Source organism: Fonticula alba, assembly GCF_000388065.1.
Source record: "Fonticula alba strain ATCC 38817 unplaced genomic scaffold supercont2.5, whole genome shotgun sequence".
Lineage (NCBI taxonomy): Eukaryota > Rotosphaerida > Fonticulaceae > Fonticula > Fonticula alba.
Window position 1 is genome coordinate 870,484 of NW_009242975.1, and position 17,141 is coordinate 887,624.

General features: G+C 71.6%; 3 protein-coding genes across 3 annotated transcripts in view; all 3 read left to right on the plus strand.

Annotated features, from left to right (window-relative positions):
- Window positions 1-397: 397 nt before the first annotated feature.
- Window positions 398-8,546, plus strand: H696_03386 (hypothetical protein; the record flags this gene model as incomplete). Its single annotated transcript, XM_009497252.1, has 6 exons — window positions 398-3,445; window positions 3,573-3,880; window positions 4,191-5,746; window positions 5,904-6,544; window positions 6,644-7,168; window positions 7,218-8,546. 6 exons carry the CDS (start codon window positions 398-400, stop codon window positions 8,544-8,546), a joined length of 7,407 nt encoding a protein of 2,468 aa, XP_009495527.1.
- Window positions 8,547-8,630: 84 nt separating this feature from the next.
- H696_03387 (hypothetical protein) lies at window positions 8,631-17,021 on the plus strand (the record flags this gene model as incomplete). The annotated part of the gene is made up of 1 exon (XM_009497253.1): window positions 8,631-17,021. One exon carries the CDS (start codon window positions 8,631-8,633, stop codon window positions 17,019-17,021), a length of 8,391 nt encoding a protein of 2,796 aa, XP_009495528.1.
- A 43-nt stretch (window positions 17,022-17,064) lies between these two features.
- H696_03388 (hypothetical protein) overlaps window positions 17,065-17,141 on the plus strand; it is a gene marked incomplete at both ends in the record, with an annotated part of 4,165 nt that continues 4,088 nt past the window's right edge. The window contains one exon of the mRNA XM_009497254.1: window positions 17,065-17,091. Coding sequence (XP_009495529.1) covers window positions 17,065-17,091 — 27 coding nt within the window. The remainder of the gene's footprint in view (window positions 17,092-17,141) is intronic.

Here is a 17,141-nt window from a genome sequence, read left to right on the forward strand (position 1 = left end):
GCCGTCAGCTGGGATGTGCGCCGTGCGATCTGTGCCGACTTGCACGCTCGGCGTCGCCCGCCCGCCCGAGGGGAGGGAGGGGGTGGCAAGGCGGGCGAGGGAGGCAGGCGCAGCGCGAAAGAACGGGCCACACGCAGGCGGACGGGCCACACCAAAAGCAGGCTCCCTCCCCCGCCCCCCCCCTGCAGGCCGAGGGGCTGGCAACATCCTTCACTCCCACTCAGCATCTTTTCCCCTGATTTTCTTTCAGTTTGCCTCGCCCCGTCCCTTCTTGCTCCCCCCCTCCCCCCACTCCCTGAAGACTCCCTCGCTGTCACTTTCTTTCCCTCCTTCCCTGCCGGCATTTGCCGCGACGTGCCCGGTTCCCCGGACGGAGGTGCCCGCTCTGCCTGTCGCGATGGTGTCCCGGGCGGGCATCGGCCTGCCGGGCCGCCGGGCGCTCGTTCCATTTGTCCTGCTGGCGATGTGCGCCTGTGCGGCATCCGCCAGGGGCGCCCTCCTCTCGGACCCCGGGCCAGAAGCCCACCCGCTCGGGGTGTCGCCGTTGCTGGGTGACATGCGCGCGCTGGAGGACGACTCGGCACCGGCCTTCGATCCCTTCCTGCGAGACCTCATCTTCGGCACATACATCCTGGTGCTGGCCATCATGTCGGTGTTTTTCGTGCACTTCGCCGGACGCGTGGCCGCTTGGGCCCTGTCGTCGCTGGTGAACCTGCTGCTCCTGCGAGGCGTGGCCCCGGGCTCACCGCCAGCCGCGCAAGTGCACCTGTACAGCATCAGCCTGACATCGCTGCTGAGTGGCCAGCTGCTCCTGCGCGGAGTGCGCCTGGTCACCCCGGACATGATGGTGGAGATTGATGGCCTGCGGCTGTACCTTCGATATTGGCTCTTCCCCGGGGAGGAGGCCATGGTGGCCTTCGGGGCCAAGGGGGCCGGGCTTGGGTCCGGCGTCGGCGGGCTGCCCGGGAGCATGGGCATCGGTGCGGCGGCCGGGGATGGCCGCCGCCGGGGCGGCCTGACCAAGGAGTCCCATGCGGCCGCGGCCGCGGCCCTGACCGTGGCCTTGGGGGACAGTTCGTTGTCGGGCACGGCGGCTGCCGTCCTGGCGGACCTGAATGTCCGCCCGAGCACCAGTCGTCTTGGGCTGCGCCTGCGAAGTGTCCAAGTGTCCATCTTCAATCGCTCTTCCGTGGTGGACCTCTGGCTGGCACGGCTGGAGCGTTTCCGCGCGGCCTCGGCCGGCGATGGCGCGCCCGGGCCCGAGGTCCGGATCTTTGATCAATCCACCGGCGAAGGCCCGGCCAAGTCCAAGCAGGAGGCCGAGGCGGCCATGCCGGTGGTCGACAGCCCGGAGTCCCCCCCCTCGGTGGGGTCATCCCGGGAGACAAGCTCCGCCGGTCTCCCTCCTGCCGGCCAGGCACCCGCCCTGCTGCGGCCCCTGCCGCAGGAGCTCTTCGATGCGGTGGCCGAGCCGGTGGTCGACTCGCTGAGCGGCTTGGGCCTGCCGCCCTGGCTGCCGGTCGATGTGGAAATCGACACGCTGGCCATCATGGCCGGGACCACGGTCCTGCCCACGATCTTCGTGATGACCGTGCAAAAGCTCCAGGGCCGCCTCCTGGCCGAGGTGCCCTACTCGCCGCCGGTGCCGCTGCCGGCCGATCTGGCCGAGGCAGCCCTGCGCCCGACCTGGCGCCAGTGGCTGGACCGGCTCCGGCGGCCGGCCGCCCGGGGGATGGCGGCTCGGGCCGCGGCCGCCGCCTCGGTCGCCGTGCCCTCCCCCGGTGGAGGGACGGTCGCCCCGGCGGACTACCTCCATCCGCACCGGCATTTAATTCGGTCCCTCCGGCCGTTGGGGTTTTTCCAAGCGCCCGATGCGCCGGCCGGGGCCGGGCTCCTGGCCAGCCTCGTCGCCCCGTGGGGCCGGTCATCGGGGGACCTGCACGGCGCAGCCGCCGTCCCCTCGGCCGTGGCCCTGGCCTGTCCGTATGCCTATCGCTTTGATGCGGCTCTCAAGGTGGTTCGCATTGATTTGATCCCGAACGATGACTTCCTGCCGCCGTTGCAGCCGCGCTTCGACTTCCCGCCCGAGGCCCCGCTCTTTGTGGATCTCTCCCGCAGCGTGGCCGTCCCGCCGGCCGACGGGCCGGAGGCCGTGCACATTGACGGCCTGGCCGCCGGGGAGTCGGACGCGGCCATGGCCGCCGCCACGGCCGCGCTCCTGGCGTCCACCGCCTCGGAGGATGCCCCCCCGGCGGCCGGTGACCCGGGGTCGGTTCTCCTGCCGGCGGACGCCGGCTGGGCCGATCGACTGCGGTTCCGGCTGCGCGCGGTTGGCCGTGCGCTCAAGCCACGCTCGCGCAACCATGGGCTCCGGCCGACCGAGCCGACCGCCGGCCCCGGCGCACCGACCGACGCCTATCCGCGAATGCGTGCGCCCTCGGCGATGGCGGCCCCCGCGCCCGGGGGTCCTGGCGCGGCAGCAACCACAAGCCCGGCGGCTGCGGGTCCTCCCGCCGGTCCGGGGCCACACGCTGGTGCCGGGTCGCGGCTGCCCTCCTCGGAGGAGGATGCCCTGCCGGCGACCTTCTTCGACCAGCAAGACGAGTATGCCCGTGTGACGGATGTCTTCGAAGCGCCGTTCATTCGCCTGTCCTACATCCAGGACCGGCTGGCTTTGGTGGACACCCGGCTGATGGCCCTCTCGGCCGAGGGCGCCGCGGGCCTGGCATCCAGCGCCCCCGACCCGGAGCAGGGCACCGGCGAGGGCATTCCCCTGAAGCCGGTCGGCTCGGTGGGCGGGTCGCTCGCGGCCGCCGGGTATGATCTGCGCCAGCTCGGCCAGCATCCCCGGTGGGAGCTGGACCTGATGGTGCAGAATGCCACCATCCGCTATGGGCCGTGGGCCGACCGGGAGCGTGCTCGGCTCATGTCGCACTTCTTCCCCTTCATGTATGATGACGCGCCGGCTCCCGGGCCCGGGACCCCGGGCGGGGAGGGGCTCGCCCTGCCGGCGGCCCTGGCGGTGCATGTTCACTTCAAGGGGCCAAGCACATTGCGGGTGCCGACGCGCGAGCCCGGGCGTGAGGCCGGGTTCGATGGGCCGGATGCCTCGGGGCCCGGCGGCGCCGCCCTGGCACCGGGCACCGGGCAGGCGGACCATCAGCCGCCGGTTTCCCAGCCCGGGCCGGCCCGATCCAGTCGGCGGTACGCCTGGCTGGACATCACCTTCCAGGAGGGGTCCAGCATCGGGTATCGGGTGCCCTGGCTGCCAGCCCGGCGGGTGGGTGGCCATGCGGCGGTCCTGGAGGTGGTGCTCTCCTCGGTGGCCATCAACACCTCGTTGAATTATGCCCCCCTGGTGGCTGCTTCGACGCTGCAAGTGTCCGGGGTCATGTCATCTGCGGCTTCCTGGCGCCGAGGGCCTCACGCGTGGTCTTTCGATGTGGTACGCCCGGGGTCGAGGCCGGCTCGGCCTCCTCGTCGCCTGCTTTTCCCGCGCCTCTCTTCCCTTGCAGCCGGCTGTCTGACCCCCGCTCCCTGGGGCATCCCCCCCCCCCCCCCCCCGCCCTTAGCTCACGGAGAATGCCACCTTCCATGTTCTGCGCGACCATGCCGAGCTGATCATCGACCTGATCTCGGACTTCGTCTCGGAGCCAGCCCCGGCGACGTTGACTTCCTCCGCGTCGACCGGCGTGCATCCCATCTTCTTTCACACCCCCTACGAGTATCGCTATGGCTTCCGCGGGCGGAATGTCCGCCTGGTATTGCCCGTAAATGAGGCCAACATCATCGATGGCCTCCCCTCGGCCAGCGACCTGAATGCGGCCCTCTACCTCGACACGCCGGCCCTGAATGTGGGTTTCCGCTCCGATGCACACGCGTACGTACCTCCTTCTGCCTGTCGGAAGTGTCTCCCTTCTTCTCTCTTCTTCTCTTCTTCTCTTCTTCTCTTCTTCTCTTCTTCTCTTCTTCTCTTCTTCTCTTCTTCTCTTCTTCTCTCTCCCTCTCTTCCTCTCTTCCTCTCTCCCTCTCTTCCTCTCTCTCTCTCTTCCTCTCTCCCTCTCTCCGGCTTCTCTGGGCGAGGGGCTTCACCATCTCTGTCTTGTCGCCTTACCTGCTCCCGCGTCGTTTGTCTGCTCTTCCTCCCCTTTGACATCTCCCACCCCGCACCGCTCCTCCCACCTGGCTAGCTTCCGTCCGAGTATGGTCAGCATGCCATGCCGTATCGAAGCCCCCGAAGGAGTCACCGTGTCCTTCTCCTTGCCCAAGTCCCACACCTACTATGAGCGCTTCTCGCGGGTGGAGCGCTTCCTGCATGTGGAGCGCCTGCTCTTTGCCTTCAATTACTCGTATGTCCTCGCGCATCGGGCCTTTTCGCGTAAGGCACAGGCCTTCAGCACTGCGGCAGCCCCGCCGCAGCCGAAGTTCCGCGAGCCGGACGACCCGCACGATGTCTTGACCATCGACGTGCAATTGGACGGCGCCACGGGCCTGGCCCATGGGTTGGCCATCCACCTCTTCCTCTTGGCGTGGGAAAATTACCTGGGCGATGATTTGGCCTTCCAAACGGTGGACGAGGTCCGTGACCGGTTCCAACGGGCCGGGGAGGAGATTCGCGCGCGGCGCCGGGCAGCCGCCGCCACCCGCCATGCGCCTCCGGCTCCCGGACGCCTGGAGGCCAGCTTCTGCCTGACGGCCGGGCGCCTGCAGCTGGCCCTGCCGACGCACCTCGGTGCCCTGCCGGACCCCGTGGCAAAGGAGCTCTTCGACCGGCAGTGGAAGGCCTGGGAGGACTCGGCGGCGGCCATGTCGCTCCCCCTCCCGGCCGGTCTTCCCCCCGGGGCCGGGCTGGACAGCTTGCCGCCTTGGTTTGTGCGTGATGGCTGGGACAGCGCATCCGGGTACTACTCGCTGGCGTTTGCCCCGAGCTTGGATGTGGACATCCGCTCGGCGCCCCTGTGCGAGCGCCATGCAGCGGAGTCGGTCCGGCCAGGCGCCCGGGCACCCGCCGGCCCGGCTGACCGTCTGCGCCCCGGCGCCGCGGCCGATGACGTCCCGAGCGTCGACGTGCACCTGGTCACCGGGCCGGTGATGCTTTTTGCCCCCGCGCCGGAGAGCATGCGCCCGGGATCGGGCCGGCGCTCGGCCACCACCTCGCGCCGGCATCCTGGCCTGGAGGAGGCCCTGGGCGCCGCGTCGGCCGGGTGGGCCTCCACCCCGGCCACCGAGCCATTGGTGGTCGTGGCCCCGGAGCTGCATTCATTGGATGCCCTCTATGCTCCGCTGGATGCGGCGCACCCGGCGCTTGGGACCCCGGCACCCGGGGTGGCGCCCGCCCGCCGGGCCTCCCTGTCGGGCGAGGACCCTGGCGATGCACGGGGTGGCGCCCCGGCCCCGGCCCCGGCCCCGGCCCCGGCCCCGGCCCCGGCCCCGGCCCCGAGCCCGCTGCTTGCCATTGGGTCTCTGGGCTTGGGGATCATCCTGAGCGATTCGCCGCTGCGCGGCGTCCGGCCGTTGCTCATCCGCGTGGACCTGCCGACCGGGGCGCGCATGCGTGTGCCCGACGCGCACCTGCTCCTGAGTCGCGTTCTCCTGCCCGCGGGATTGGCCTTCCTGGAGACCATGCTCTGCAGCGATGACTCGCTGCACCTGCCAATCACCAATTCCCCGGTCTTGCGAGAGATGATGATCAGCATCCAGGTGGATGCCGGTCCGATCGATGTGATGCTGCTTGACGGGCCGCCCGGTGCGCCTGGTACTCCCGCGCCCCCTGGGCTTTCCTCTTCTTGGCCCCCCCTCCCTCTGTTGCCCGTGTATGTCCTGGTCTCTGACACACACCTCCCTCCTGCTCTTGCCTTTCTCCCTCTCTCCCCCCCTCTCTCTCTCTCCCACTCGCTCCCTAGCTGCCGGTCGTGCTGCCGGCGCCACGCCCGGCGACTCTCCCTTCGACCAAATCTTCCGCATCCAGGCGCCGGATGGATGTCGGCTTCTCTTTGATGAGCTGACCCGGGCCCTGGAGTTGCACATGCCGCTGCTGGATGTCCGGGCCATGATCCGGCGCCCGGCGCGGCCGGTGTCTGGACTCGCGGTTGCCCCTCTCGCGGCGGCCGGGGCCCCGGGCTCCGGGCCCGGGACCCCCCACCGGCAGCAGCCCCTGTCGGCGCCCCCCTCGCCTGGTCCCTTTGGCCAGCCGCGCCCCACACGAGCTCCGGCTCTGGGACTTCATATCCCGGGCGCACAGGCCGATGCCCCAGGGGGGCCCTCGGCCACCTCCACGCCGCTCAGCACACCAGGGTCCCCGACGCCCCCGGTCGCGGGTCCGGCCTTCGAACTGTGCGAAGTCCTGCGCATCCGCGTGTCGGTCCTTCGCGACCAGCCCCTGCCGGCGGACCTGCCACGATCGCTGGGGGAGGCACTCGGCCCCGGCGGCCGGGAGTCGATTCCTGATCGATGCACGCGGGTGAGCGGGCCGATTGTCACGGTCGGACGTGCGACCGACCTGGCCACCTTCCTGGCCGTCAGCAAGCTCCGCCTTCTGTCAGCGGTATGTGCCCCTGGGACACCCTTGGCATTCTTCTCTTGGCATGGCCCTTTTGCTGACTCCGCCCCCTTCCCCTCCCCGCCTCCTGGCCTATGTCTCCAGGGCGTCAGCCTCCATGATGAGATGGACATGCTCATGGCCGGGTATTCGTCTCGCGTGAAGCCCTTCTTCGCGGAGTACTACCGGCAGTCCCTGGACAGCCTGGCTCGAGGCACCAGCGCCACGGCCGGCTCCGGCATCGGGCTGGTTGGGTTTGCCCTCGGCGGGGCCGGCGGCGGGCTCTTTGATGATGGCTTGGCCGGCCGGTACCCGGGTGTCGGGGTCATGGATGCCCGGGGGTTCGCCGCCCCCGGCGGCCAGGCGGCCAATGTGGCGGCGGCCATCCCCCCGGCCCCCCCCTCGCTGGTGTTCCTGGAGGGGTGTCTTCTCCGGTGGAATGACTCCCTGCCGTTGAGTGTGTGCGCGCAGTCGGGCTTCTTCTCCAGTGCCGGCCTGGCCGAGGTGGCTGGGGTGGTGCTGTCGGTGCAGGGGTCACGCAGTGGCGGGGTCCGCGCGGACCCCGGCACATCGGGCACCCTGCGCCCCGGGGCCGGGGCCGGCGGGGAGTCCGCTGGTGTTCCTGGAGGGGTGTCTTCTCCGGTGGAATGACTCCCTGCCGTTGAGTGTGTGCGCGCAGTCGGGCTTCTTCTCCAGTGCCGGCCTGGCCGAGGTGGCTGGGGTGGTGCTGTCGGTGCAGGGGTCACGCAGTGGCGGGGTCCGCGCGGACCCCGGCACATCGGGCACCCTGCGCCCCGGGGCCGGGGCCGGCGGGGAGTCCGGCTCGCCGCTCATCCTGCTCACTGTGCCGGTGGCGACGTTGGACTTGCGCCGGGCTGCCGGGTTCCAGGAGTCGAAGTCCACCTCGCGAGGCGCCTCGCGCCATGGCTCGGCGCATGACCTGACCGCGGCCCTGCTGGACTCCGGGGATGCGACCGGGCTCGGGGCCGGCCTGGATGCCGGGCCTTTGGGCGGCACTGGCGGGTCCTCCTCCGGTGAGCGTCCCTCCCCGAGCCGCATGCAGTTGGACATCCCGCGGATCTTCCTGCGCCTGGCCATGCCGGCCACGTCGGACATCGGCCTGGGCAGTTTGCTCGTATCGGAGCTGACTTCGGTCGGGGTGCTGGCACAGTCGCTGATGGATGCCTTGGCCTGGCGCCGGGCATTGGTGGTGGCTCTCGTGGCTCATGTGTCGCATGTGCGGCACCTGGCCGGCCACGGTGGCCCGGGCAGCGATCCGGACTACTTGAAGAATGCCAGCGGTCTGTGGCGCCTTGGCAATCGCGCGCACATCACCAATCCCGGCTGGCTGCAGGCCAGCCATCTGCGCAGTGTGGCCGCCCGGCTGCCGCACGCCGAACGCCAGGCCCTGGAAATGCTGGTCAGCCAGGCCGCCGGCCAGCGCTTCCTTCCCCGCCCGGGGGACTTGTCTCCGGAGGTGAGCCCGGGCGCGGTTCCCCCGGCCCCGGCCGAGAGCTTTGGCTCTTGCTCGCTGCTGGCGTCGGTCCTGCGGCGCTCCTGCCGGGTGCGATACGCCGACCGGTGCCGGGCATATGTCATGGTGACCCAGCGGCCTCCTCCGACCTTCCTGTCAACCAGCCACCTGGTTGAGTATGCGCGGCGTTGCCTGCGGCACTGGCGCGCGTGGGACGTGGGGTCCCGGCCGAGCGGGCTCTTCCGCATGCTCGGTCCGCATCTCTACTCGCCGGCCAACTACCCGCGGACCGTGCGCTGGGGCCGGCCCCGGGGTGGGGACCCGGGGGCTTCGCACTTGGATGAGGAAGACGCGCTGTTGGCCCCGGGTGCCGGGGCGTCGGACCCCGGGGTGCCGCATGTGGCTGGGCCTGCCGGCACGCCCGGCCTGGCTGCCATGGCCGATGAGCTGATGGCCCCGCCGGAGCGCGAATTGGCCGGTCGCCGTGCGGACGAGCTGCTCGTCCTGCGCCTGGGGCTGGCACAGGTGACCTAGATCGGAAGAGCACACGTTGCCGGGGCGTCGGACCCCGGGGTGCCGCATGTGGCTGGGCCTGCCGGCACGCCCGGCCTGGCTGCCATGGCCGATGAGCTGATGGCCCCGCCGGAGCGCGAATTGGCCGGTCGCCGTGCGGACGAGCTGCTCGTCCTGCGCCTGGGGCTGGCACAGGTGACCTTCGCCGACACGGTTTTCGGCCTGAGCCTGGCTGATATCGAAGTCCGGGCGCGGCTTCCACGCGGCCTGGCCGGCGAGCATCCCTATCTGGCCGGCGGCGCGGACACGCGGAGCCCGGCGCTGGGGGCCGCCGACACGGCCCCGACGGCCGGCCGGCCTGTCCTCCTGTCCGGGCGCTTGGCCTTGGTGGAAACGCGCATCAGTCTGCCGGGGCTGCTGGCCATGGCCACCATGGCCCGGCCGCTGGTGGACTCGGCCCTGGAGGCCCTTGCCACCCTCAATGGGCCTGCCAATGCTGGCGGTGGTGCCGCGACCGCCGGCGCCTCCGGCGCTCTCCCGGTGGACCACTTCTACTTGGACAGCTTGCCAACTTCGGAGGCGATGCCCACCCCGGCCGCCCCGGTGGCCGGTGGCGCCGGCCCGGACAACGGGCTCTCCGACCGGCCGGTGGTGCTGAATATCAGCACTTGCTTCAGCCTTGGCCGCTTGATCTTGGCCTTAGATGGGCTGTCTTCGGATGCCGTGGTCCCGGGCCCCGGGCGCCGGACGGGGGCCTCTTCGCATGAGGCCCACTCGCCGCGCAGCACGCCACGCGCCACGCCGGCCAACCTTCCGCGCTCCATCCGCCGGGCTCGGTCCTCTTCCTCGTCGGCGGTCGGCCCGCATCCGAGCGCCGCCGCGGCCGCCCCCGGGCAGGAGCCCTCCTCTCCGACGGCTGGCCTGGGATTTGTGCCAGCCTCCACTGCGGCCCCCTCCTCCGGGCCCGCTGCCCCGGTGGAGCTGGGCGTGCGCTTCGAGCTGGATCGCCTTCGGGCGGCCTTCATCAGCCGACCCCCGGGCGTCGCTGGCGCCGGGACCGATGACCCGACCCCGGAACGGGGGTCGCTTCTATTGCGTCTGTCCATGCACCAGGCCGGCTTCTTCCTTAGCCGGCAGACGTGTCCCTCGGAGGGGGACATGCCCGGGGGGTCGGATTCCCGGCCGGCCAGCCCGGCCGACTCGCCCTCGGGCCCCAGCACCCCGGCCCCGACGGCCACGCCGGTGGATTTGCTCTGCCTCGGTGGGGGCGGGCTGGATGTGCGGTGTTGGTTCCCGCGGCCGGCTCCCGAAGCCGGGGGCCCCCGGGCCCCGGGCCAGGACGCCGGCCCCGGCCTCGCGTCCTCCTCGGTGCGCGTGCACCTCGACAGTTTGGCCTTGGCCACGCTGGAGGATTGCGACCTGGAGACCGTGGTGCTGGCCGTGTCGCCGGTGGCCGTCCACTGGCTGACGATCATCCTCCCGTGGTTCTTGGCCGCCATGGCGCCGGCCGGCTCCCGCGCCAGCCGGACCGACCCCGGGCCCGGGCCCACACGTTCGGCCAGCCGACGCGGGTCTTCCAGCAGCTTGGCCCCCTCGCCCGGGCCCAGTCCCATGGACCACTTCCAGCATGCCTACCAGTCGCCGGAGATGGGGGCCAGTCGACCGACCACGCCGACCCCGGCCGCCCTGGCCATGTCTCCCCTGCCTCCGGGGCCGCCGCCGACCACGCCGCCGCCCGGGTCCGGCGCACGCCACTCCAAGTCCCTCTCATCCGGGTCCATCTCCTCGGCCTCGTCGTGCTCCGGCGTGTCCACCTACTCCGTGGACCGGACCATTTGCCCGGCGGCCTTCGAGGCGATCATGCCTTCTGCCCGGCCGCACAGCATGCTGCGCATTTACTCCGACACATCGGCCGTGTCGATGGCAGACTCCTTGGCTGCTCGCTTTGGCCTGGGTGATGGGCCAGGGGGGCCGCCTCCGCCGGTGCCCCCGCCGCCCACCCCGGGCTCGCCGGTGTCGATGCCGGCCCCGGTGCCGGCCCCGGATGACGGGTCGCACCTGCCCGCCGGGGCCCCGGCCCCGGTGCCTGCCGGGGCCCCGGCGGCCGGAGATCGGCCCCAGTCGGATTTGCCGCGCGCCGGTGTCATGGTGTCCTTCCGGCTCCGTCGAGCGACCATTCGCCTGGCGCCGGTGCTGATCGAGCTGCCGGTGATGGAGCTGCACTTGTCCCTCCGTCGCCATCAGGCCCAGATGCCGCTGGCGTCGTTGGCCGCGCTGGCCAGCGGCCTGCCGGCCAATCTGGTGGATCTCTGGGCCGGGCCCTTTGCCCCGGCTGCCCAGCCGACTGCCGACCCGGAGACCCTGGTCCTCCCGCGGCAAACGGCCGACCGCCTGAGTGTGGCTCTTCACATCTTCTCCGGCACCTACCTGTCCATCGGGTCGATCGGGGCGCGGGTGCGGGCCGGGGCTCAGCTTCGTGCCTGTCTCGATTGGGGCCGCATGGTTCGGCTGTCACGCTCGGGCGGGCTCAGCCACCGCTGGGTGCCGCTGGCGCCTCGCTTGCAGGCGCACGCCTTTTCCGACTCGCGCCGGGGCCAGTGTGCCGGCTGCGATGACGACGCCGCCGTCGGGGCCGAGGGCGGTGCCGACACCAGCGCCACCTGCGTCGGGGCCTGTGTCCCGGCTCTGGCCTTCGACGTGCAGCCGGGCGATGTGGTGGCCCTGCTGCAGCAGCTTGATCGGACCCTGCGTGCGGCCGAGCCGCTGCTGGAAGTCCTGCGCGCTGGCGTGCCTCTCTTCGCGCCCGGCGCCGGGCTGGGACCGGATGAGCTGTCGCCCGGGAGCCCGGGCCCGGGCTCGCCGCCGTCTCCCGGGCCGGCCGCAAGCCCCGCTGATGCACCGGCCGCGGGGCGCTCCCCTAACGATGCGCCGACGCTGACGCGGATTTCCAGCCTCTCGGCCGGCACTCGGGCCGGCTTGACCCGGCGCGGGTCGTCCGGCTCCACCGACCGGGAGACCGGGGCAGCGGTGGCCACACGGCTCGGAGCCGGCCGGCATTCCGGCACGGCCCCCCCTTCGGCGCCGCACCTGGCCCGGCGCATTGCCTCGTCGCAGTCGCATCCGGACTTCCCGAGCTCCTTCGGGTCGGTGCGCTTTGCGGCGGAGGCATCCGGACCCGGGGCCGGGTGTGGATCCGGGCCGGGGCCGGGGCCGGGGCCGGGGCCGGCAACAAGCGAGCCGCCCATGCCGGGGCCCGGTTCCGAGGCTCCGGCGCTGGGCCTGCGCTTCCGCCTCGGGGTGTATGTTCGCCCGCCGCCCCTGTGCATCACCTGGCCGACCGCCATCGGGTCCTTCGTGCTGCGCTTCGGCGTGGCCCAGATCACCGAGCGCGGGATTTGCCACGCCCGCCTGACGGCCTCCGTCAACCAGCAACCCTCTCCGCTGCTGGCTGACCGGGCCTCCCCGGCCGATGGCAAGAGCCTGGACCTGGTGCATGTGTCCCTGCGGGAGCTTCGAATTGGGGCCGAGCATCGGCACTTCCGCGGGTCCCTTGACGAGCTCATCGCCCGGGTGGCTCTGACCCATGAGCAGGCCCTTCAGGCCCTGGTTCTGTCGCTGTTGCCGCTGCTGCACTTCCGATCGGCCGGCGCGAAGGCCTGGGCCACCGAGCGCACGGGCACATCACCGGGCCTGCCACCCGGGAACCCGGATGCCGGGGCATCCACCACGTCCCTCGGCTCGTCGTCCTCCGCCGCCGCCGCCGCCGCCGCCGCCGCCACTGCCACGGCCACCGGCGGGGCTGGCCTGCCCTCGCCCTCGCCAAGCATGGCCTCCTCGACGACGGCCGCGGCGTTTGTGGTTTTCCAAATCCGCGGCATCGATGTCGGCCTGACGCGCGTGGCTGCCGAAGATGCGCCGGCGCCGGCGCCTGAGGATCTTGCCGCGCGCGACCCGCTCGGCTCCTCGGGCCAAGCCACTGCCCCGGGGGCCCTGCCCCAGCGTGCACTCTCCCGTGCTCGCCGAACGCGAACCATCTCCCTGTCCGAGCAGACATGGCACTCGCTGGCCTCTGGCGCCGGGTCTCCAGTGGCGGCCGCCGTCCTGGCCACCAGCACGGCCAGCAGTGCCAGCAGCCTGCGCAGTGGCTCGCCGCCCATCTCGCGTGCCGCCAGTCCGACCCCCTTGCGCTCGGGCTTCCGGCCTTTGGTCGACTCGGCGAGCCACGGCTCGCTGGCGGCATCGGCCCCGGTGTCCGACTTGCCCGGCGGCGAACCGGCCCCGGGTGGCCTGCGCCTGGGGATCTCCTTCCATGGGCTACACCTGTCGGTGGAGCATGCTGGCGGGCTGGGCGGGGCCCCATCGGCCCCGGGCCGGGCCCGAGCTCCCGGGCCCTCGGGCTTGGAGTCCGCCTCCGAGTCTGACCGCCTGGTGTCGCGACTGCTGGAGGGCCGCGACGCGTCGGCGCGCGTCGGCCTGTCGCGCCTGACGGTGGCGGTGTCCCGGTCACCGGCCCTTGGCGGGCGTGGGGACATCCGCATCCGCGAGCCGCATGTCATCATCGATGGCCGGCTGGTGGGCACCCTGCTGACGGTCTTCCTAATTGCCGACCGTCTGTATGACCTGGTCGAGGGGTATCGCACGGGGAAGCGCTTGCCCGTTTCCTCGGCCGCCTCTTCGCCGGCCACGCCGCGCGGGCCGATGTCGCCGCTGGCCCCGGTGTCCGGCTCGCGCGAGACGGTCGACATGGCGGAGCCCACATCGCCGACCTCCTCCTCCGCCTCGACGTCAGACCCATCGCCGGCCCCGGTGCCCGCCGCTTCTGCCGCCGTGGCGCTCTTCGACCCGTGGTCCGTGCGCCAGCTGCGCGCCGATGTGGACCCCCTGCTGTTTGTCATTCGCACCACCCGACTTTCCGGCTCGAATGCCACGCCGTCCGATGCCCCGGCTCCGGAGGCCTCGGGACACCATATCCTCTTCCGGTTGCCGCGGCTGCGTGCACGCCGTCGTGGGGCATTGGCCGTTGTCCGCACCACGACCCCTCTGGATGTGGCCCTGTCGCCGGAAGGCGTGACCGGCTTCGTCAGCGATTGCGTGGAGTTCCTGCCGGATGCCCACCGTCAGGGACAGGCAACCAAGCGCCTGCTGTCGTCCCAAAGGGCACCCCCCTCGATGGCCGAAATGGCCGAGGCTCGCCTGCAGCAGCAGCGGCAGCAGCAGCAGCAGCAGCAGCAACAGCAGCAGCGCCCGGCCATTGGCGAGGGCAGTGCCCCGCTGGCGGTTGGCGAGCCCCCTTTGAAGGTGGTGGTTCGCGTGCTCCCCGTGCAGCTGACCCTTCTCCCGCCAAACATCGACCCGGCCGGTCTGGGGACTGACGGTGCCCCGGCCGGACGCCGGGCCCCCTCCAGGTGGAAGGTGACCTTCGGCCTGGATCAAGGCCTGCGAGCGGTGGTGTGCTTGGCTTCCGATGCGCCGGCGGACCTTGGCCCGGCATGCTTGTCTGGCCTGTCACTGGCCAGCCTGGCTGTGTCGGTCCCGGCCGTGGCCGCGCGCTTGGAAGCGGTGACCACCGGCCCGGAGAAGACCGCCCCCACGGCCTCCGGGCCCGGTGTCGCGCCGGCCCCGCCGGTGGACCCGGGCTCCGGCCCGACCGTGGCCAGCTTGAGCCTTCATCAGATCACCCTGTCGGCCGAAAGCCGCGCCGGGCTCTTTGCCTCGGGTCCTGATGGCTCTTTGCGCCGGGAGCAGACGTCCCTGGTGTTGGCGGTGGCGTCGGCCGATCTGTCGGCCCACTGGCGACACCTTCGCAGCTTGGAATGGCGCCAGATGGAGTCCGCCTGGATAGCTCCCTTTGTGGAGATTGTGTCCGATGCCAAGGCCCGGGCGCTCTTCCGGCTGGTGACGCTGGCGCCCCCGGGACCGGCCGCCACCCCGGCCCCGGGGACCGGCCCCGACATGGACGTTCTCCCGGCCGCCAGCCACTCGGCCACCCATTCTCCGGATATGGTTCTCTTCGAGAAGGGGCGCCTGCGGATGGCCCTGTCACTGGCCTCGGCTCGGGTGGCTCTCTTTTCCACGCGAGGCAATCGGCCACTGGTGGAAATCCTCCTTGCGAAATTGCTCTTCCGCGCGGCTCTCACCACCCTGCTGCTGTACCCGGCGCCGGAGGATGTGGGTCCATCCCCGTCGCCCGGCGGCTCGCCCCCCAACATGGAGGCCGGGCCGTCGTCTGGTGGTGGCGGCAACGGCCCGGTCGCCGCGGCGGATGCCCGGCAAACCAAGCAAACACGCCTCTCACAGGCAGGCCTGTCTCTGGAGCGCCTGGCTGTGGCCGTGGCTCACGCCGGCCGGCCGGGCTTCCTCGCCGAGTTGGTCCTGCGTGACTTGTCCCTTTCGCTGAGAAACCGCTTCCGCAAGTCGGCAAAGGCATCGGCCTTCCTGAGGGCGGTGGCATTGCACATGGACAGCATGTCCTCTGGGACCACGACCGCCGCCGCCGCCGCCGCCGCCAGCACCTCTGGGCCATCGACGACCCTCTCCGGCCGGCGCCTGGCCCGCGCACGCCTTGGCCCCATCTCCCTGACGGCCACCGGCCAGTGGACCCCCCTGGCCGTGGGCTTCGCCGATCTTCCCCTTGGCAAGGCTCGGCCACCGGCCGCCGCCAGGAATACCCCCTGCTCCGGGTTCGCCGGGCTCCTGCTGCTGGATGTGGATGCCGTGTGTGGAGGCCTCAATGTGGATCTGACGCGCGAGGCCCTGCGCGTGGCACTGCGCAGCGCCCGGCAGGCGTCTGCCCTTCTGCGCGCGGCCTCCAGCTCCGCCTCCACCGGGACCTCTTTGTCTCTCCTCTTGGGAAGCTTCCTCCCGGCCAGCCAGGCCGCCGCGGCACACCCCCAGCACCAGCCCGCCTCCGGGGGCCCGGCCGCGCCGGCCCTGTCGGCGATCGATGCCGCCGCCACCGGTGCCCGCACACTGCTGCACTACACCGGCATCTTCGCCCGGACGGACATCCTCTCTTCGGTGACGACCAGCGTGCGCCTTCTTGCCACGCGTGTTGTGCTGGCCAAGTCCTCGCTGGCTCGTCGTGGCCCCGGAGCAGCCGGGTCGGTGGTTGCCCGGCTGGATGCCCTGGCCCTGACGGCTCTCCTTTCGGCGCACCCGAATGGCACCCTGTCGGAATTGGCCCAAGAGCTCATGGTGGCCGAGTTGCTGGCGGCCGATGTCCTCCGACAGCTGGCCCTGCTGTCTTTGCCGGCCGGCACGCTGTCCGGGCTGACCCGTCGGGTGCAGGCCATTTTGGCCAGTCCAAATGCCGCGCCGGTGATCGAGCGCAGTGTCAATCTCTCGCTCGAGGGGCTGCGCGTTATCCGGCGCCTGCCGCTGGTCGCCGGCAAGGGTGGCGCCGCGCTGGCAATCAGTGACTCGGCCGAGCCGGGGGCCGGGTCGATGCCGGGCACGGGGGCCGATCTTCCCCCGGGTGGGGAATCGACCGAGGCGCTGACCGCCTTTTCGCGTTTGCCCACCTTTGCCGCGGATGCCGGGACCGATTTCATTGGCTCGGAGAATGTGGCCCTCTTGCCGCAGGCTGAACTTCTGCTGGATACCTGGCAAATGTCGCCGGACCTCCTGCGCTTCATGATGCAGCTGGCCATCGGCCAAACAGCCGCCAACCCCCTCGGCATCCTTCCCCTGCCTCCGGTGTACTACACCCTGAATTTGGACTATGGCGGCCGACCGGCCGATCTCACGCTGCACGGCGGCCACTACCACTTCATGACGGAGCTCATCCTGTCGGTGGTCGGCCTCTTCCGGGCGGAGTCGGCCTCTGCGCACCGGCGGCCCGGCGGCCCGGGCGATGCCGGACCCGCACGCCCGGGCGCCAGCTCCGGCGATCCCCTGTCTTCGGCCACGGTGGCCTCGGCCCTGGCAAATGCCGAGCAGGTGGCGGCCTCGGCTGCGGCGGCCGCTGCTGCGGTGGCCGCCCGTCGCGGTGGCGCCGGCGCCTCGGCTCCCCTGCATGCCTCCATCCCTGTGCCGGTCCCTCGCGTGCCGGCTGTCGCCGTGCCGACCACCGTGCCACCGGCTGCCGATGTGCCCGCGGCCGACGCCACCGAGGCAGCCATCCGCATGAAACCACTGGTGGAGCCCCGGCTGACCTTGCCGCGGATTTCGGCCCTCGGCGCCACCACCGACACGATCGTCAACTTGGTGGACTGGTTTTCGGCCAAGCGCAAGACCTCCGGCGATCCTGGCGACGCCGCTCCGGGGCCTGCCTCGGCCGGGGCCGAGGCGTCGACATTGCCCGTGGCCACGGGCAGCGCCTCGCTCACGCCGGGCGGCCCTGAGCAGCAAGCAACCCCGGCCTCGGCTGTGGAAGCCTTGACCAAGGCCGATTCGCTTCTGACCATGGCGGCCACAGACCTGGCACTGACGGCTCAACGCCTCCTTGCCGGGCCTGTGGAGCAGCTTTTGGACCAGGCAGTTGATTTGCTCGTGTAGCAGGCGGGGGGGGGGGGGGGGGGGGGCGGAGGAAGCGCGGCCAATGGCTCGCCCCCGTCCCCAGGGGGCCGTTCCCCACTCTTGGCCAAGATGGGAATCCCATCGATGACGACCCTTCTC